This window comes from Verticillium alfalfae, genomic scaffold (genome assembly GCF_000150825.1).
Source record: "Verticillium alfalfae VaMs.102 supercont1.7 genomic scaffold, whole genome shotgun sequence".
Classification (NCBI taxonomy): Eukaryota; Fungi; Ascomycota; class Sordariomycetes; order Glomerellales; family Plectosphaerellaceae; genus Verticillium; species Verticillium alfalfae.
The window spans coordinates 457,536-477,382 of record NW_003315032.1 but is presented as its reverse complement, the minus strand read 5'-3'; the positions used below and the strand labels follow the sequence as shown (position 1 = coordinate 477,382).

Sequence of the window (19,847 nt, the reverse complement as noted above, 5' to 3'; positions counted from 1 at the left end):
AGCAAGTCGTGTCACCCCAGGCTCCTCCTCTGAGGCTGTGATGGGACAGCTCAGGTTCGGAGCGAGATACCGACTCCGAACCATGGATTGGGGGCCGCCTTGCCTTGCCTGCTACCTTCGCCTACCTAGGTAGATAGGTAGTCAGTTACCGGCCGAGGTATGCAAAGCTCCGCGGGTGCCGCGCCTGCCTGCTGTCGTGCGAGGTTCTGAAGAGTCAGCCCGGGAGCAGCAGTGTTCAGCTCAGGCGAAATTCACCCCATGGCCGGATCGCTGGGTGGTCTAGCAGCCTAGGTGGCTGCTGCTGCCTTCCGCACTGACAGCGCCCACCGCTGCCAGAGGCACTTGACGGCTTCTTCGCCGCCGCGGGCTGAACACTACCCTGCCAGCCTGCCCGCTCCGGTCTCTGTTCCTGAAGCGAAGACAATTGTCATTCGAGAACACGACTGGGCCACTGCTCCATCCACCCCCAGGAACGCCTTACATAAAACGCTCTCCGCCCAGCCTGCACGTCCATCTGCACCACCACACGCATTGCTGGAGTCGAGCGTGCATGGCGCCGAGCAGCCGGCCGGTTTCCTAGGGCAGAATACGACTGGGCCTCCGAAACCCCCAAGCAGAACCTCCTCATCTTCGTACCCACCGCCCAACCGCCTACCTCGATCAATTTCCTCGCTGTTGCAATCATTGACTGTGCACACTTCACCAGTACAGCCACGACTAACTGCTCTATTCAGTATCTAGTTCATAATACACTCCCCCTCCGAGCAGCCTTAGCGACTGCGCGGCTCACACAGCAGCAAACCTTCGCTGCACAGCATTCCGCTCGTTTCTGCTGCGATCGACTCGGCAAATTTGCGGGCGCATCCTACCGTCTTGCGAACTCTCGTACTGCGACCGAGCCTCTGAGACACACGCCTGCATCAATGCTCGCCGAGACGTCCGAGCAATAGCATTTGGCCTCGTTCACTCCACGACTGCCCCTCCGTGTTGCCTTGCCGTTGAACAAGCAGCCGCAGAGAACTCTATCCATCAAAGACGTTACCACATACCCTGGCCATCATGGCCGCCACTGAACCTCCCCCCCTCCGGAGCCGACAAGCCCCAATACACACAAACTACTGCCGCGGGTCCCTCATTCCCACGAAAGACTTGGAGTCGATGTCAAGTCTGGACCCACCGCTCCACGTATTCGGGACGCTCCCGTCTCTCCCGTGAGAGTCAATTTCCAGGCCGACAACTGGGTTCACTCCAATGCGAATATTGAGCAGGTGCATGGCGCCACTGCAGAGTTTGTGGTCGCAGACCGCACGCGGCAGCGAAGTCAACCTCAGTCGCCCACCAACTCCCACCTGCCACCACACAGCCCAGTGCTCCAATCGCCGACCAGTCCGTACAGTCAGAGCTCTCGCCCGCGAGACCACGACCGACAGCCGCTCTCGCCAGCATCGACTGTATCCAGCCGGCACGCGCCCCAGCTAGCAAGTCCCATCGGCAGCGGCTCGCTGGGAGACTTCGACCTTGGTTTCTCTCCGAATAGCAACTTGACAACCCCCGCACCCGAAGACATCAGTGGGATCACAGCAAATGATACGACGTTGCAGGACGACAATCGCAACAGCCGTGAATCTGATGGCACTACAAGCACAAGGCGACAACATGTCTCCAAGGAGTCCTCGGCATCGACCAGTGCAAGCTCCATTTCTGGCATGAACGAGAATTCCGAGTGTCGCGACAATGGATCGGCAGAGAGCTCTCTCATTGAGGGCCACATGCCCCGAAATCAGTCCGTGCCGCTGTTCCAATACCACCATCAAGGCCAGTATCCCCCTGAGCGGGTGGCGAGCGCACCCAACATGCCAGATGTCAGGTCAGCCTCCAACCCTGATCTGGCTGCGGATGCTGGCATCAACCGACACCTTACCCCTAGCTCGAGCGGCTTTCTTCAGCGCGGCCCGCTTCAGCGGCCCCCGTCTGTCTACTCAACCTACTCCGACTTTGGTGCCCGCAGCCGTTCGCCTGGCTTGATGCCTGGTAACCGAGTGTCGTCTGCTCAGTCTAGGCGTTCCCCCGATGTCAGGCCATCGTCCTACGCCGAGCTCCTGAACGTGCCCTACCCTCAACAGGCCCCGGCTCCCATCAGCTTTGACAACAACAGGCTACGGAATGCTGTCGGTAACAACGCTTCACTTCTCAGCGCCCAGAAGACCTTGGAGATGTATCGTCAAAATGTTAAGAAGACTACCGATCTCTCCATCCAGTACTCCTTTGCTGTTTTCCTCATCTCCACGGCCCAGGAGCAAGGGCTTGATTGGGAAGAGCCTGCACGGAAGAAGGGAGACGATCAGATCAAGGGATCTCCGCAGGAGCTGGTGAAAGAGGCCAAGCAGATCCTCCAAAAGCTGTCGAGCGCCGGATATCCGTTTGCGCAATACTACCTTGCCGATGGCTATGCGTCTGGTCTCTTCAGCAAGGGCAAGGAAGATTACAGTCAGGCATTTCCTCTGTTTGTGATTGCTGCCAAGCATGGCCACGCCGAGTCTGGATATCGAAGTGCTCTGTGCTACGAATTCGGCTGGGGGTGTCGCAAGGACCCTGCGAAAGCTGTCCAGTTCCTTCGTATCGCCGCGTCAAAGAGACACCCCGGTGCTATGACGAGGTTAGGCAAGGCATGCCTCGTGGGTGACCTTGGAGAGAAGCGCTACCGCGAAGGCATCAAGTGGATGAAACTGGCGGCGGAAGCCGCGGACTCCATCTACAATTCGGCACCATATCAGTTGGCGTGCTTGTACGAGACGGGCTACGGGGACGATGTCTTCAAGGATGAGAACTATGCCGCCGAGCTGTTCACGCAAGCTGCTGAACTTGGACATCCCGAAGCTAACTTCCGTATGGGGGAAGCATATGAACATGGCAAGCTCGGATGTCCGAGGGACCCTGCCCTCAGTGTGCACTTTTACACTGGCGCGGCTGAGAAGGGCCACGCGGCCGCCATGATGGGACTGTGTGCGTGGTACATGGTCGGTGCGGAGCCTATCCTCGAGAAGGATGAAGAAGAAGCCTACGAGTGGGCCAGGCGGTCTGCGGACCTTGGGAAGTCACTTGCCCCGAAAGCTGTCTGGTTTTCGTACTGACCGTCACAAAAGGCTTCGTCAAGGCGCAGTATGCCGTCGGGTACTTCACAGAGATGGGCATCGGATGCCGGCGCGACATCTTGGAGGCCAATGTGTGGTACGTCAAGGCAGCTGACTCTGGAGACGACCGCGCAAGGCAGAGGATTGCCATTATTCAGGCTGCCGTCAGCGGCGGAACACCTATGGAGGTTGCGCCGCCACGCAACGGCAAGGCTAAGAAGGGCGACGATAAGGACTGCATTCTCATGTAATTGAGGAGCAGAGAACGACCGGCGGCACGACTTTGGCGTTTCTGGACCACAACATTCCATTTGCATTAATGACCGAGGCTTTCCTTTATCCACTCACCTCCTCCGGGCCGAAACGACGACCACCTCAACCTCAGTTCATCAGACATGGTGAATCTTGGATATGCGGCATCATTCAGCATGTTGGCTTATTCCGATGGCACCCATTGCGATACGTTGACTTTTGGGGCATCCTGACTGTCATGGCCACTTGACCAACGACGCCACTTGACCAACGACGCACGCAAGCGCCGAAGTGATGCGCTCCCACTCTTACCACTGGGCGTGCTGCTGTTGGGCGGTGGTTGTTCTACGAAATTTGTTTTGCATGGTGTGCACGGGACGCGCGTCAGCGTTGTTACCATGTACATCCCCCCCCCTCCTTTCTTTCGCCCCCGATTGCCCTTCTCATTTTCATGCTCGGCGTGATTTTACGGTCTGGGAGAAGAGCTGAACTTTGGTTTTCACCCCCGAGTGCATTGATACAGGACGCGGCAATGAAATGGTGGTGGACTCGGCGACTATGCCTGGGATCTGTACATACGAGGATATAATAATGACCGGTCTCGGACGGGCTGGTAAATTTGCTATGAACCGCGTGACTGTGACGAATGCATCGTGTTGTTGAGCCTGCGGGACCGAATTGTCCTGACATTATACCTGGTAACCTGGGAGATGATCTCAGTCTTGACCAGGGTGAAAATCCATTGCTCGGTGCGCCGAGTCGATCCGTGAGTGCAGCATCGATATGATCTCCACACTCGCCGCCCAAGTCATCCAATAAAAGCAACTTGGCGCAGCGGAAGCGCGCCGGGCTCATAACCCGGAGGTCGGACGATCGAAACGTCCAGTTGCTATCGGATTTCTTTTGACCTTTTTTTTTTCCCAAGGTCATGCTGTATGTACTTCTCCGTCCTTGTTCTAGCCAAAGGCTTCATGCAATTCTTCCTTTTGCTCTTCTGCTCTTTTGCGCTCAGAGCTCCTGGCCTGTCGTCCATTCTTGGGATGTCGAGCTGGATTGTGCTGCCGTCGGGTACACAGGACGAGCAAGGGCTGCCTGCCGTTTGTCTTTGCGGCGATGTCTTCCGTGTCAGTAAGATGACTTGTCACGGGAACATCTCAAAGCCGATCCCTGCGGAGGGGCTCGCCGCGAAAGTCTCGCAAGCTACATACACGTCCACACGCCATCGAACTTGGCAGTTGGCTAGTCACGCCTGCAGCAGTCCAGCAGGCACGCTTGCGTCGCCGAGCAGAGATATAAATGGCAGGTGGATGAACAAGATGCATTCCCAAAAAATAAAAAACCTCAGCCCAGAACAGGATGCATGAGGCCTGACGCTTTTGCTCACTAAAAAAATTGTCACAATTCTCGGCCTACTCGCCAAACTCCCCAGATGTGCATGTTCATTCAGCCAGTTGGAGCCTTCCAGTCTTGAAGAGAGAAAAGGTCCGCTCAATATGACCAGTTTTGCACACCTCGTCTGCTTACGTAGGAACAGGTGTGAAAGAAAAGGAAGAAAACCAACGATCCACGTCTCAGCCTACCACGGGTGAGATCAACGCCAGGTCATCAAGTCGTGATTTAGCTGCTGTGGCTGCGAGCGAACCTTTTAGGCTCGTCAATTTCTTCGCCCAGCACCGTCGGGTTACGCGGGTCCACATAGGCGGACAGCCTGTCATCGCCCCATCGAGCCCCAATCGTCACCCAAGTCATCTTGGTTGGAATCTTGACATTCACCGTCTCGCGGTGACCAGCCCACATCAGCCTGTTCTCACGGTCCATGCTGCTGTTGCCCAGTCCACCGTGGCTGACCCACTCCTTGACAACGTCCTTGATGAAATGGATCTTGCGGCGGAAATCGTTGGCTGCAGGGATGCCCTGTAAGTCAGCCGGAATCTCAGGGCGGCGACGAGTCGTTGTCGTGGTGCGTGCTGACGGCTTAGTTTGGAAGTTCAGCAGCGTCTGCAGAGGGTACGAGAGAGTACTCCGCTCATCAAGACTCTTCGGGTCAAGCGTGCCTGTCTTCGCCAGGCTTTCGGCGGCATCCTGTGGGAGGTGCCAGAAGTGACACCAGGTACCGGCCGCGTTGATGACGAGCTTTGTGTGGTCAGGGAAGTTAAACTGGAGATGACCGTCGCAGAAGACCCAGCAACCAACGTCGCCAAGTCTCTGGTAGAAAATCACCAGATCAGTGGGTTGAGACGAGGAGGGGTCTTGAGAACCAAAGAGGTCTGCCGTGTTGTCATGCCCCGGACCGAATTCATCCCTACCATATGCAATCATGTAGTTCGCAAATTTCTTCCAGAGAATCACCCTCTCTCTTTTCCTGTGTTCATAGACGTCCCGGCCAGGAGGCATCTTTCCCGCAACACCCCGTTCATCGACGGGAACACGGAATTGCCGAGCAGGAACGCCGTACCACTTCAGACCCGCCTCGCCATTGTTTTCGTAGAAGTGGACGTCTTCTCGCGGTGGGACTGGCTGGTGTCTGTCGGTGTAGCTAAGGTCCTGGTCGCGCTTGCTGTGCTCTTCCGCGTTGCGAATGAGCATGCAAGCTGGGGGCAGCATGCTGGTCTTGCCGTTCTCTGTTGTCGGAATGTCTCGCAAAATACAACCAATACCTCCATCGTCGAGGATGTACCCGAGGCCGAACTTATTTGTGTAATCTACCCAGCGAGTCACAACCTTGGGTCGAGGGGGGGCCTTTTCTTTGGCGGAGATGATTGCCATGGTGCGCGCATTGAGTGCACGTTCAAGCTCAGTCTGAAGACGTTGAAGACGCTCCAGGATGGCATCCGGCTGAGTACCAAGCACTGGCGTTGGTTGCTCCGAGGCACTGAAGAGCGTCGAGTAGCTGTTTTCCTTCGATGCGTCACTCTGATTCGATGTTGGTGAGCTGCTGCGAGTCGAATTTGACTGCGTAGGAATAGCCGAGGCAGACTGAGTCTTGGGCAGTGCTCTTCGCAAGCTCGTCGTCGGCTTCTGTGGAGGTTGCTGGGGTTGTCTAATGGGTGGCGCCGTCTCTGTTTCAGTGTCGGACGCTGTATACTGTCTTACAGTCCTTGGGCGGAGGGGCGGGGCCGTATCGGAATGAGATTCCGGTTGCGCCTTGGTCCTGATCGCAGCGGTTGTCGTGGTAGGGCGGCCCTGGGCTCTTTGCTGCGCTGCAAAGCTTTGCGGCGGTGCGCGTAGCAGTCCAGTCGGGACAGTCTGGGAAAGAGGGAGCTGGGCATCAGCCTTGCCCTCAGCCCGCGCCATCGAGTGACTCAGGAGGCCAGCCTTGTACGACTTTTGCTCCTTGAGCCATTCGTCGAAGGGTCGATACACGATGTGTGCCGCTAGAGGAATCATCGGAGTTAGACCCGACTTCTCCTCCGCCGCCATCTCCTTCCAAGTCTGTGTATGAATGGCCTGCTGGCGAGCGTAGGGTCCGACGTCGCACTCTCTGCACATGTCTTTGAGATGCCTCATTGTTGAGGCCTGGAGCACGGTACTCATGCGGCTGCCGTAAAAGTGAGGCGCATCCGGAGGCAATGTGAGGAGTTTGGAAGTCATTTCGGCTTCTACAGGCAGATAACCACAGCTGAAGAACGGGTGTTGAACGATGCTGTCAGGCTCAGGTCTTCTGTCTGCATCCTCGAGCATGGTAGCGACAATATCCTTAGCCTCGGAGCTGATAAGCTTGCCTGCTGTCTCCATCGTTGGCCATTCGTAGTCGCGCTCTCGCGCCCTGCGATAGATTTCATCTGTGCTTGTGGACTGGAAGGGAGGTTTCGAGGTGAGCATGGCGAACCTGTACTCTGTCAGCAATGTGCGTCATCCTATGAACGCTGATAGAAGGACTTGCATGATGATACCCAGGCTCCATATATCGACCATGTGGTCATGTCCCTTCTTTCCCTTCTCCAAGATCTCGGGCGCAATATAGTTGGGGGTGCCGCAAAGGGTGGTGCGTCGGATGGTGTGCATGTCCTTGCCCGTGACAAGAAGCGCTGCCAGTCCAAAGTCGCCGACCTTCGTGTTCATATTGCGGTCGAGGAAGATGTTTCCCATCTTGAGGTCGCGGTGAATGATGCCCTTGCTGTGCATGTACTTGATGGCGCCGGCAATCTGGATTGAGTAGAAGCGAACTTCAGGTTCAGTCAGGCCCTTTCGCTTCTTGACCATCTCCATGAGTGAGCCGTAGGGACAGAGTTCGAGGACGAGAAAGGTGCAGTCATTGAAGGAGAAGGCTCTCAGAAACTGAACGATGTTTCTATGCTTCATCTTGGAGTGGATCTGCAACTCGGTTTGGAACTACAAACACTGGTCAGTCAGGTGCCCACGCGAGAGAGGGGCGACGTCACGGACCTTCGTCTGCATCTTGCTCGGCATCTGGCTCTTCACAATCTTCAGGGCATACTTCTTCTTTTCGGGCATCAAGTAACCCTGATGGCAGATGGCGAAGCCTCCCTTGCCGAGCAACTTGCCGACCTGGTAGACGGCGCCATCGGAGCGGTCAGAGCTGGGCGGCTCGACGACGGTATCGGGTGGTGGCGGAGGGTGGTCTTTCCCCTGTGCTGCCTTGAGCTTTGCCACCGGGTTGGGAACCGGGTTGGCCTTCAGGTCGTTTGTCTTCATCATTTGACGGCCGGCGTTCGCATCCCTAGGCGATAAAGCTTCCATCTCGGGTCCTCCTTTGGCCATTAATCTATGGGCCATCATGTGCTGACGCACTGTTGACGTCGCGGGTCAGGACGGGGCTGCTGTTGACGTCGTCCTGGATGATGTGCGGTAGGAGTCCTCTGCAATGGGGTGTCGCGTGATTAGCACCAGCACGCTTTCATACGTTGCAGAGCCGTGACTGCCAACCGGGGTGGCCTACCTCGTTGAGCAGAGCATGTGTAGAGGATACAGATGCACTCGACTCGACTAAATAATGTTACCACCCGAGGAGAATGGGGTCGGCGCGATTGTCGGATTCGGGGCACGAAGGAGCCTTCCGACTGTGAGAATTGGGGGGAGAGGTCTACAATAATGTGGATGGGTGATTGAGGGCGCGTGGTACAATATTGCTGCTGTTGATTCCCCGATCTGGTTGTCGTTGCTGTGGGAACCCTCGTTGGCAGCACCTTCCTCGCCAACCTGGCCCCACCTGGGCATCCCTAGCAAGGCCTGGCGGCATCGCTCACCGCGGCTGGGCTTACGACAAACAGCAATGGGCCACGGCCAAACTGTCCCTTGTGCCAGCAGGCTTGGTATCCATAAAGCATCTCGAAACAAAGGTATCTTTGATCCTCGAAGCGACGCGACCTGTACAACAGCGCAAGACTGGGTGTTGTACATTTCAGGTGTCCAGACCCCGGAGCATGCTGGTACGAGCACCAAGCGCCTCAAGCAACATACCTGCACGCAGATCGAAGATTGAACAACATGGTGGGTCATCATAAATCGTGTCCTCGATTGAATCATAGTATCTGGTACATCAATGCTTGTTGTACATGTATTCGGCAGGAAGTTCGACTGGCTGTCTCGGGCCTTTGTAGGCATCCAACTCTAGCGGTGTCCAGCTTCGTGAATCTCCATGTTTCACGTCTCGTTGATCAACAAACTGTAGCTCTGCCACTCTCTGCTGACTGCTTGTGTAATGAGTCTCACCGATCTCACCAAATCCCAATCTTGGCTCCCTGCGTTTCCTCCGCCGCCACGCCCACCAGGTCACGCTTGCGATTACGAGGAGCCCGCCCGCGACGGCCCCCACGATGATGCCAATCTTGGTCACCGACGTGGAGTCTCACGAACCATTCGAGCTACCGGCGGTCGGAGAACTCACCACCGGCTGCTGTGGCCCGGTGGAAGCAGTCGTCGTCGCTGGCCGTGCCCGATCTGTGCCGCTGATCGTTGCCTCGGCCGAGATGTCCGTCATCGAAGCGACCAGGTCCGTGGGCTGGTAATTAAGCTGTATCATGGGGGCATATAGTGTGATGACACGTATTGCCAGCGCAGTCTCAACGGAGCGGATATTGCTCGTCTTCGTAATGGTCTGTGTGACAATGTCTGGAAACGTGGCGGTCCCCTGACTTTCGACATCTGTACCGACACAACGACCCGTCGGAACAACAACGCTCGCTACCCTCTCCGTTGAGGCGATGAGGACGCACGTGTTTCCGTTGCGGTTTGTGCATCGATAGCCTCTAGTAGACGGGCCGTGTCAGCAGCGCAGGGAGGTGGGATCACGGGGTAGACATGGGGGACGAACTCTGGACAACACCCTACTGCAGTCTCACCCTCCCGGAGCTTGATTTGAATATCCCACTCTGGTAATCTGTCGTATCGAGCTGTACAAGCTGCTGTGTATCCAGTGGGGCAGGCCAGACCGGGTGAGTAGAAGCCCCATCCCGCGAAGGGATATCGTGGGGTCCCGGCGCCCCAGGCAGCAGGATCAGGGTAAAGTTATGGAAGGCAGCAATGCTCATCTCAACAGTGCCATGTTCAACCCGGCCCCTTGAGAGAGGCGGTGTACATCCTTGCGGCGAAAGCAAGTTCTCGAACACACGGTCGTCTAGTTACCTGGACGTAAATGAGCTGCTCTGGCTGGCGCCATGATCGTGAAGCCTTCGTTAGCGCCGACATGCACAGGCTTGCACCAACGAAAACACCCTCGAACCAACAATAGGAATCACTATGGGCGCCGAGGTTAATGTACCAATTGAGCTTCTCCCTTCAAATGATCTAGGGCTCACGAGCAGGTGCAGCGCCAGGGGCGAACAAAGACGGTTCAGGCGAGCGGCTCTTTAGGCAGACCCCTGAATGCCATTTTTACCTACTGTACCTAGGTAGGTAAGATACCTAGGTTCCTACCTGGTACCTCGCGTCCGGTAGCTACCGAGCAGCAGCACTCGATCAGAACAGCTTACTAGAACAGCAGACCATAATAGCAGACCATAATAGCAGACCATAACAGCAGACCAGAACAGCAGAGAGCTTGTTTCCTGAAGCAAGGTACCAGAGGCTTGAGGTGCACATCCTAATTAGGAATCTCGGTCCACGTGTTGCGATTACGGCAGTAGACCTCAATACTCTACCTACCTAGGCACCTAAGTTGGCGTTGAACTACGCCAGTCGCTAGTGAACTCCCCACCAGAAATAGCAAGGCTTGGCGTTTCGTGTCAACGTCAACGTCGATTGCAAGCCACCACCACCATTCGATCCGTCGCGCCAGGCCGACAGTCGAGCCTCTCAACGCCAGAATCCCTTTTTGCAGGCTGGTTCCTTCACGCCAAAATCAACAGCAGCGCGTGCGGAGATGGATCTCCACGCTCCCGTTTCAGAGGCAGCAAGAACACGTTAACCACCACTGGAGGCAAATAAGATTCTTACTATGACTTCGGGCATATATAGCCGTTCTGGAATGCCGGGCTTTTAACTTTTCAAACCCCCTGACATCAATATGATACCCCCACTGACGAAGAAACCTAGCCGTGTCAAGATGGCGCATAAAAGTAGCTCGCTGCCCTCCCGTCAGCTTGTGCCGCTCAAGCAGCCCCTATTTTTTTTTTCTTCTGGGAGCCTCTCCTCCTCTTCAGCATGATAGAACCAGACTCTGCCGTGAGGTTCCTCCCTCGAAGTCGCTTTGGCGTGAGGACAGCTTCTGTCTTTGCCGCCTTGCTGGTGATAGCCTTCCTCTTACTCACGTCCCGCGAAGGGAGATCCTACATACCCGCATCTTTGGCCTGCGGTGACGGGCCCGCGCGGGCTGAGATCATTCCGAATACTGTCCACTTTGTCTACATTCTGGCCGACGTCACGAAAGACTTTGGATTTCAGTTCAGCCACTTCCTCTCCATTTACGCCGTGTGGTTTTACTGGCGGCCAACGACCATCTATCTCCACACCAATGCTGAGGCCAACAGCACCCCAGTGGCCCGCGCCTGCGAAGCCGAGCCCGGCAAGTGGAGCAAGCTCATCTTCACCCTCTTCGACATGAAGATCCGCACTGTCGACGTGCCGACCCACGCCGGCAACGGCTTTGAGATCAAGGGCATGGAGCACAAGTCCGACTTTGTCCGCGTCAAGGCCGTCCACGACCTCGGCGGCACCTACCTCGACTGGTACGTCCACGCGCTCCGGGACATCCGGCCCCTCCGCACCAGCGGCTTCAACGCCGTCGCTGGCCGCGAGCTCGGTGGCATGGTCAACAGCGGCTACTTCATGTCGGTGCGGGCCGGGCGCCTGATCCGCCTCTGGATGGACGGCATGCACCTCGCCTACGACGGCGGGTGGATAACGCACAGCAACCTTGTTATCACGAATTATGGCCAGCGCCTCGTCGGGGAGCCGGGCGAGATGCTTATTATGGAGCGCGACGCGTTTGCGCCGGGCAGCTGGGAGAACAAGGATACGGATGCCCTCTTCGGCACCCATGAGGACGAGCCGTCTAATTTGTCCAACTTCACGCAAGGGGACACTCTCCCTTCGTACGACGAGAGCTTCTTCGAGAGGTTCAACCACCCCGAGCGCTTCCCGGCCTGGGCGCGAGACTGGTCGTCCACCTATGTGCTGCACGCTTTTGGGCCGGGACGGTGGAATCACAAGGTCGAGGGTTTTGAGCACGTTTCGCCGCGGTATGTGCTGGAGAGGAGGAGTAATTTTGCGCGCGCTGTGTATCCTATTGCGAAGCGCATGTACGAACAGGGCCTTATCGATCTTAACGATTCATACCACGGCCAATGATGTCGTGGAACATCATGGTACGAGGACGGAGTTCGGGGGCAGTGGCGCTGGCAAGCAACCTTGTGTGTCACTTTGTACTTGACTTGATTTATGGGATGGGAGCGGCCAGCGATGTATTCATGGTTTCACATGTACAATGTTAGATGAGATATAATAGACTACCTTACAATACTTAAAAATACAACCGAAGCAGGTTGGCACGATGAGGTTCATTGTCAAGCGCATTCTAAGGCGCTGCCATCTCTTCATTGATGATTTTCATTCGGCCATATAATATATCGGGGATCGAAGCTACGGCTCCTGTTAGGCAAGTTCGTGTCCTGACAGACTTGTTCGTGCTCCAAGTCGATCGTCGCTGTTGCGAAAGACCGATGCACGGGCCATCCGACCCGCGTCGCAGCGAGCCAAAGCCAAGACTTTGGACAACCTCAAGCTCTCTGAGGTCTCCCACCTATGATCACTTCACCCAGCGATCTGAGAATCCGACCCCGCCATGGTCCCCCTACCCCTCTTCAAGCTCGCAGCACTGCTTGTGCGACACATCTCCAAATATGGTGCCGTACGTTTTCCCAACGTCAAAGCCTCCAGACCGCCCAATTGGTGCCTGGATTGGGGGGCCTTCGATCTGCCTGACGCCCCCTCCCATGCTGACGCGCGACTCTAGAACCACATCAAGGCCCAAGCCCACGAGCACCCGCGGTTCCGCCAATTTGCCGCCCGCTACGGTCAATCCATACACCAGATTAACATGCGGCTGAACGTCGCCCTTTTACGAAATCCCAGCGCCGAAGCAAGAGCAAAGGAAAAGGCCGAGGCCCCGACTGTGAAGACGAAGGAAGAGATTGAGAAGGAGGAGGAGAAGAAGAGGAAAAAGGAAGAACAGGCTCGAATAGAGGCCGAGCAGCAACAGCAACAACAGCAACAACAGAGTCAGCAGGGCCAGCAGGGCACGACAGGCATGTTCGGCGTGCGCCAGGGCCACTTCCGCGTGTTCCCCGCGACAACCCTCTGGCGGCGCAAGTTCCGGCCCCTCTCCGAGAACAAGGCCGTCGACCTGTTCGCCGACGTCGTGGGCGACGCCTTCATCCTGAGCGTCGCCATGGGCCTCATCGTCTACGAGTACTGGAAGGCATCGCAGAAGCCGGACGCCAACCTCGAGCGCATCAAGGACCTCGACGCGCGGTTCGAGCAGCTCCAGCTGCGTGAGGACAAGCTGGAGAAGGACGAGGAGGAGGTCAAGGCCAAGGTCGCCGTGCTCGAGGAGGCGCTGCGGGCGCTGCGGGATCCCAAGACGAAGAAGCCTCTGTGCCCGACATTACAGGCTACCGTTCCCTCCTCGGCTTGAGGCTGGCTGCCGGATAATGGTTGTTTGTATATTTCTGTACATCACGGCTTTTCACTGCATAGATGGCTGCGCGAGCTGACCAGCCTGGGGAAAGGAGTTCTTCGGTCCATTGGCGCTGTGGTGGCGCTTGTTCTGATTCATGGCGGCAGCATCCCTCTCGGGATATCTCGACCGGGATACTTGGTTTTCTCTGATCTCATCTCATATAGAATCTTGGCATACCTCTACTGAAACTGATATGTGCCTGCTGGTTATGGCGGCGCAGACCCTCTTCGTTCGCAACCAGGCTTCAAAAGCTTCGCGTCTAGGGCAGCTTGTGCTCTTGCGAGAAAGGCCTCCTCTCAACACTTGATATGAACGGATTATATAATCGCTCAACCTCATGACAACAGGCATCAGAAGACGGCAGTCAGCTACGCCAACGAGGGATCCTCAACATTTTCACCTGTTGATCTGACCTAACCCGCATTCTCACTCACAGAAGGACATCCGAGACCTAGCCATGTCTGCAGATTCCCACGTCAAACCTAATTGATACCAGCGTGCTCATCAGATACCGCCATAGTCCAGTTTGAAGCATTGTTCATGCCATGAAACCTGATGTCAAGACATCTCAGTCATTGCGGAGGGGCTTGCTGGCGTGCTTCGACCCTTGCTCACGAAGAAATTCCTCCTCGTCCTTAAGTGATAAAGTGTATCCATATCCGTACTTCTGGGCATCCCTTGCGTAAACTCTCGGAGCGCATTTTGTTTTTATTTTGAAACTGGTCAAGAAACTCTAGAGGCCGGTGAGCCGACAACGATGGACACTAATCCTGGGTAGCTACTCCTCTCTATCTTGTCTTTCCAGCGTTCAGATCGACCTAATCACCAGTCGCGACAGCGATCGAGAGGTCACGACGCGGACAGTCAGAAGGCGCATTGTTTCTACTTGTGGCATTTCAATAACAACCTAGATATTGGCATGCGCCTCACGATCTTCACAGCTTCTCGCATCACCGGCCTCATGTGATAGGCGAGGGCCCTTCGGAATTATGGACCATGTGCATGTGTGACATCAGATCCCGACAGGATCAATGATCGTAGTGTCTTCAAGCAATACCGAGCAAATAAGAGCATGTTCACGTGAACTCTCGAGTCTGAGGCTTCGGATGACGTCCCTGTCTTCCTGTTTCATGCTCGAGACGACAAGCGGGTTGTCGTCTAGATGGAGGACCCCGCCCCGGCTAATCGGCATTCGATTGTAAAAGATCTCACGGCGACCTGAGCAGCCGTGAAATCAAGTCGCCGACGCTTACACCTTGTCTTCATGCCTTGCACAGGTCGTGCAACGCCGCGGCGATCAGGGCGGGTGGCGTCGGATCCGAGGTCGAAGGCATTCTGCTTGGCCGACCCACCACAGCAACAGCTTAGCGACCATTTCCCTGTCATCAAAATCACGACGGGAGCGAAGCAATCAGGTGACGGATGGGTTTCAGTGTCGGGAAGGGACAAAGAAAGTCGCCAGTTGAGCCGGGAGCAGGTGCGTGACGGTGCCGCGGTCCTGGGTGGGATGAGCCGCCACGAGACGAGTCAGGACAGTAGCGGTCAACATATCACGACACCAAGTTGGACTGACCGATTGCAACGTTTATGGACTGGGCAGCTCTGCATGACTTTGGGGTCTTATTCGTCTGGTTGTCGTGTGACATAAGTAGGGCACGATAGACGAGGAGACATGCCTGGCTTTTGCGCGCCGACCCTGAGCTCCTTATAATTGCAACAATCAACATGGCTGCCTGTCGTCGTCCAATCAGTCAGCTGGATGAACCAACATCGAGACCCAAGTCTGTGGTTCGCACAAGATTTTGCACGACATGAGATCACTGATGTTGGACATTCTTTGTGCATTCGGCTGAGCCCGGATCGCCGCTGGCCATCTGGCCACGCGAGAGCTCGATAATTCGTGCCAACGTCGAGAGCTGAGTGGCAGGACGACTAGCGTGGACGTGATTGTTTGGTTGCTGGGACGCAGTAGTGAATGCAGGTGACAAGCCAGGATGCCAGTCATCATGAAGGTTGTATATGTATGGCTGCTGTCGTTGTGTGTGGTCACAACCGCTGGCGGCGTTGTGCAGAGCCGTTGTAGCCAATGATAGCCGGTCTTGAACCGCTGAGGGCAACCGACGGCAGGGTTGCGGTGGGGATGCCTTTTTTTAGCATCATCCGCCGATTTGGATGCACGGCAAACGCAACCTCTTTAACAAGCACATGCCATGGTCGCCAGTCGCTCGCAGATTGAAGTCGGGTCTTTCGATGCCTGTTCTCGCAACTCTTGGCAGCTCGCACTATCGATTTCCATCACTGACTGGCCTGGCGATGGGTGGCTCAAGCGGCCAGGAAACCAGAGGATGCACTAGCAACGCCTTTCGCTTGGGTGCAGGACTCCTGACAACGCCTGTGCTGATGCGACCTGAAAGGCCGCACTTGCGTATGGACGACCGCGCAGGAGGCGAACAGACTTGTATCTTTTTTCCCGATTGAATTTTGCTGGATGGGGGGGGGGGGGGTTGTGTACGGCCTGCCATCCCAAACTGACGGCGGACAGTCTGACGTCTGATGGGTGTCCTACTGAATCGCTCGACAGTTTCTTGTTGTGGGTCATGGTGGAAGAGTTCGGACCACCAGAGCCTGATTAGGATGTACAATTCGTGATGACTTCAAGGGGTTGGGCACAGAGGGTGGCCCGCGTCCCTGGAAGTGCTGATCTTTGACAGCTTGTGCTCTGTGCGGTGTCGATACCTCGTGGGTCGGGTGCGAAACGGGCGCTACCTTGTTGCCTGGTAGCACTGGAGTGGACTGGGTCCACTGCATGAAGAAGTTGACCCGATCGAGACACAACTCTGGGTCGGTGACCCTTTGAAGTGGCTCGTTCTTTCTAGCAAGACGAATGATCCCAAGCCGGGAGACCGGCGGCTGCATATTGGTCCATCGACGTCGAGAAAGGTTGGCAACTGTACACATGCTGGTGGAAGCCCATGAGTCGGTCGAGCCGGCGGATGACGATGCTCGTGCAACCCGCTAGACATGCGGGCTCGAAGCTATATTCTCCAGCTCGAGACCCAGTGTTTCCATTGCGACAGCGGTGTGACGGTGCGGGTTACGCTTGTGGTGGTACCAAGCGTGCAATGGTAGACACTCACCGAGGGTATGGAGAACAGACGGAAAGAGAGGCCTGGAAGAGACGTCTAGAATGGAGCTCGGACCCAGAGCCAAAGCCCAAGACCCCTGTCGCTGGCGAGACATGGACAAGTCGCCCATGTGACTTTGTCAAACAGGACTTGCGTCAGCCATGAGATTCTGGAACTGGTGTCTGTCGGAGCTCCCTTGATCAACCGTCTCAGCATGAGATGGCATAAGCATCATGGTATCCTGACTTTGCCTGCGCCTGTACATGGGTTGACGGATCGATGCAACGGTTCAGCTGAGTGGAAGGTACGCTCGGTTGCAAGACGGCTTGGGAGGTGCCAGCCACTGTGCCAGCCATCAGAGGTAACCCTCTTAGGTACCGCGTGCTAAGGTGATGGGTGCCGTGTGGCAGTTGCAGGCGGGGAGCACCCTCTTTCACACCTGCAGGCGGGATCAGAAGGTGCAGACGGGACCGAAGGGGAAGAGAGGGGAGGGGAGGGGCTGGGCCGATGTTCCTACGTACCAAGACCTCTCTCGCCTCACTTCAACTATCGTATCCCAATTCGAATGAATTTTCCTGCTCGTTTGGACCAATCCCAGAACAAGCTCATGGGCTCGTTCACGATCCGACTTGTCCAAAAATCTCCTAGACTGACAGTGACCCCAGATGCCCCTCATCGAGTCACGAGTAGCAGGGAGGGAAGGAGCCCAGGGCCTTTTTGGCGCCAGCATCTCGTCAGTCTGGGCGGGAGGGAAGGGGCCCCCCCTTGTTACACCCTTGCCTGAGCTGCAGCGGCAAGACCCACCATTGGTCGAAGCTGCTTTCTAACCGCCGAGCTTTTACCAATCACACCCTCTTTGAGCATTCTCCTTGTGCTGCCTGCACTTTGGCCCTGGCAATTATCGATTCTGCCCAGATTCAGAACACCATTCTCGACGTCCCGATGCTGGTCCCGTCGCTACCGCATGTCTCTGCAGCCTCTGCAATTCGTACGCCGGGATATCACTCTCATGTTTCTCGCTCAGTCTAGCGGCTTAGCCCGCCACATTTTCCCCTCTTAGAAGAAGCCGCCCTCGATTAACCATGCGCCCAGGTCGCCAGTGTGACCACATCCGGGGCCTCCTCGAACCGCATGCTGCATGATGAACGGCAAAAGGCCTCGCCCAGCGGCCACCGGCCAGAGGCCATCGGCTACGCATGGGATGGCTGGCTCAGAGTGATTGCCCCCCCCCTCCCGTCCATCCAGATCGTAACGGTCGGTCTGATAAAACAGCCTCTGCCGCCGCTTCAACAACCCCTTCCCCGTCCCCTACCCAACTGTCTGATCTTCAAACCTCTTCATGCGCCAGCCCACATCGCAAACCGCAAAAGACAGACTCTCCATCCCTGAAGACGATCACGTATCAGACCCCACCTCTTACGCACCGACAACCAGACTTGCCTTGCTCACCCACAACCTTCCACGGCCACGACCTGCGACGCACTACCGGCATTTGCACCAGACAGCTCCAGATCCCAGCGCAAGCCCGCAAAACAGAAGAGCCTCAGATCCCTCAACCTAACCACCTCCTCGCCCACTTCTCTCTGACACGCGATCGCCCACCCCTTGGACGCCGCGCCTCTCCTCCCACCGTTCACGTCTCAATGTCGCTCGGATGCCAGCTGTCATCATAGATCAGATCACCAGAACCTGGATCGCGAAAGACTTGCGCCGCTACTTGACCCATCGCCCACCCCATCGTCAGTGTCGCGTTCGAGGCCCACCCAGAGACGTCCCATACCCTGCTCACCCTGGGCCATCGTTCCCTTCACCACCCGTCCCAGATCCCAGCCTCTGACACAGGCCCCTCGACACCAGACACAAGCTTTTGCTTCGCCTTGGTGTCCTGCCCTCCGGGCGAGGGCCATTCTCCCTCCACCACACCCTCGTCGCCTTGTCGACCCCAGACCCCCGTCCATCGTCTACACTCCGAGGGTCGTGCTCCTCCGACTTCAGACACCCTTCTCTCGTCCGGAGTCTCTCCATCCCAATATAGAGCCGCCCATTCCCCGCCAACAGACAGGTGACACTTTTGGCCTTCTTCTCTGCCAGCGCTGTGCACTTGCCTAGTCGATAGCATTCTTTAATATCGGCTCTCTTTTTACCGTTTCGACGTTCTCTTCTCCTCCGCAGGTCCGGCACCTCACCTTCCTTTCTTCCACCAGTCTAGGACTCATTTTCAACTCTCGACCGGGTCGACTTTTCTCTCCTTTTTTCGGTGTCTTTATTTGGTTCGGGCTCCGGGTTAGCTTTGGGCAACGAGGTCCCTTTTGCTTCTTTCGAATCACCGTCAGACGCATCGACTTTCGTCATTACATCGCCAGGCCTTCTCGTCATTTGGTCCCAGACAGCTCGAGAGACGACTGCGCAGACATCGACGACTGTCGATCAGCAAAGGAGACGCAGGACAGATCAGAAGAAGACAGGATTAGAAGGACGGTGTAACCCTGGAACCATGGGTCGCCTCATCAAGAACCACTGGGCTCGCCTCATCGTCATGACAGCGTCAGCTTGTAAGTCCTATCACCATGAGATGCGAAATTGTCAGGTCGCTTACACTCAAATAGATCAAGTTGCTGCTGCCATCGAGGGCTTCTTCTGGCCTAAGATCTTCTGGGACTTCCTCACCAAGACATTGGATCCGGCTGTCAAGCCTATACCGGCCCTTCAAATCATAAATCTGGTTATGGGCTTGTTCATGTTCGCTCTCGAATGGCCCATGCCTCTACTTGCCGGCACGGCACTTCACCGCAGCCTCGAGTTCCGTCTCGTCATGTTGCCTCTTACCACCCTCGCCGCCTCTCTTCTTTACCAGGCGACGAACCCAGCAATCTACTACCTCACCGCCCTGATTGTGTACTTCTGGGCTTACAGCGAGGGCGAGGTATGACGAGCCATATCTTGTTCTGTGAGCTTCATGACTGACCTGATTGTAGATCATTTGCGCAAGCCCCTGGTCTCTGCCCCAACGAGCCCGCTCCAGCGGTCCGCGCGTGTAACCCAGGACAAAACTCAACGACAGATATCGCCATCACCTTTCCCCCAAATCCATGTACTATATGCCGCGATGCCTCGACCTCGCAGGAGGATCCCAGAGGGACTCTCACCTGACAGAGAGGCGGAGCCTGTATATTCAGCCAACAGACGAGCAAGACAATTGGT

General features: G+C 56.1%; 6 protein-coding genes and 1 non-coding gene across 7 annotated transcripts; 5 read left to right on the top strand and 2 right to left on the bottom strand.

Annotated features, from left to right (window-relative positions):
• Nucleotides 1-1,059: 1,059 nt before the first annotated feature.
• On the top strand, nt 1,060-3,382 carry VDBG_05980 (SKT5; the record flags this gene model as incomplete). The annotated part of the gene is made up of 3 exons (XM_003003492.1): nt 1,060-1,211; nt 1,364-3,003; nt 3,144-3,382. 3 exons carry the CDS (start codon nt 1,060-1,062, stop codon nt 3,380-3,382), a joined length of 2,031 nt encoding a protein of 676 aa, XP_003003538.1.
• An 821-nt stretch (nt 3,383-4,203) lies between these two features.
• On the top strand, nt 4,204-4,275 carry VDBG_15122. Its single transcript has one exon. It is a non-coding gene; the product is annotated as a tRNA-Met (tRNA).
• Nucleotides 4,276-5,000: 725 nt separating this feature from the next.
• VDBG_05979 (serine/threonine-protein kinase plo1) lies at nt 5,001-8,120 on the bottom strand (the record flags this gene model as incomplete). The annotated part of the gene is made up of 3 exons (XM_003003491.1): nt 5,001-7,219; nt 7,277-7,715; nt 7,770-8,120. The coding sequence occupies 3 exons, from the start codon at nt 8,118-8,120 to the stop codon at nt 5,001-5,003; spliced, it is 3,009 nt and encodes a 1,002-aa protein (XP_003003537.1).
• A 1,072-nt stretch (nt 8,121-9,192) lies between these two features.
• On the bottom strand, nt 9,193-9,646 carry VDBG_05978 (conserved hypothetical protein; the record flags this gene model as incomplete). The annotated part of the gene is made up of 2 exons (XM_003003490.1): nt 9,193-9,592; nt 9,636-9,646. 2 exons carry the CDS (start codon nt 9,644-9,646, stop codon nt 9,193-9,195), a joined length of 411 nt encoding a protein of 136 aa, XP_003003536.1.
• Nucleotides 9,647-10,985: 1,339 nt separating this feature from the next.
• VDBG_05977 (conserved hypothetical protein) lies at nt 10,986-12,131 on the top strand (the record flags this gene model as incomplete). The annotated part of the gene is made up of 1 exon (XM_003003489.1): nt 10,986-12,131. The coding sequence occupies one exon, from the start codon at nt 10,986-10,988 to the stop codon at nt 12,129-12,131; it is 1,146 nt and encodes a 381-aa protein (XP_003003535.1).
• A 493-nt stretch (nt 12,132-12,624) lies between these two features.
• Nucleotides 12,625-13,476, top strand: VDBG_05976 (conserved hypothetical protein; the record flags this gene model as incomplete). Its single annotated transcript, XM_003003488.1, has 2 exons — nt 12,625-12,690; nt 12,796-13,476. The coding sequence occupies 2 exons, from the start codon at nt 12,625-12,627 to the stop codon at nt 13,474-13,476; spliced, it is 747 nt and encodes a 248-aa protein (XP_003003534.1).
• A 5,664-nt stretch (nt 13,477-19,140) lies between these two features.
• On the top strand, nt 19,141-19,684 carry VDBG_05975 (PRO41 protein; the record flags this gene model as incomplete). Its single annotated transcript, XM_003003487.1, has 3 exons — nt 19,141-19,198; nt 19,253-19,569; nt 19,622-19,684. 3 exons carry the CDS (start codon nt 19,141-19,143, stop codon nt 19,682-19,684), a joined length of 438 nt encoding a protein of 145 aa, XP_003003533.1.
• Nucleotides 19,685-19,847: the final 163 nt, after the last annotated feature.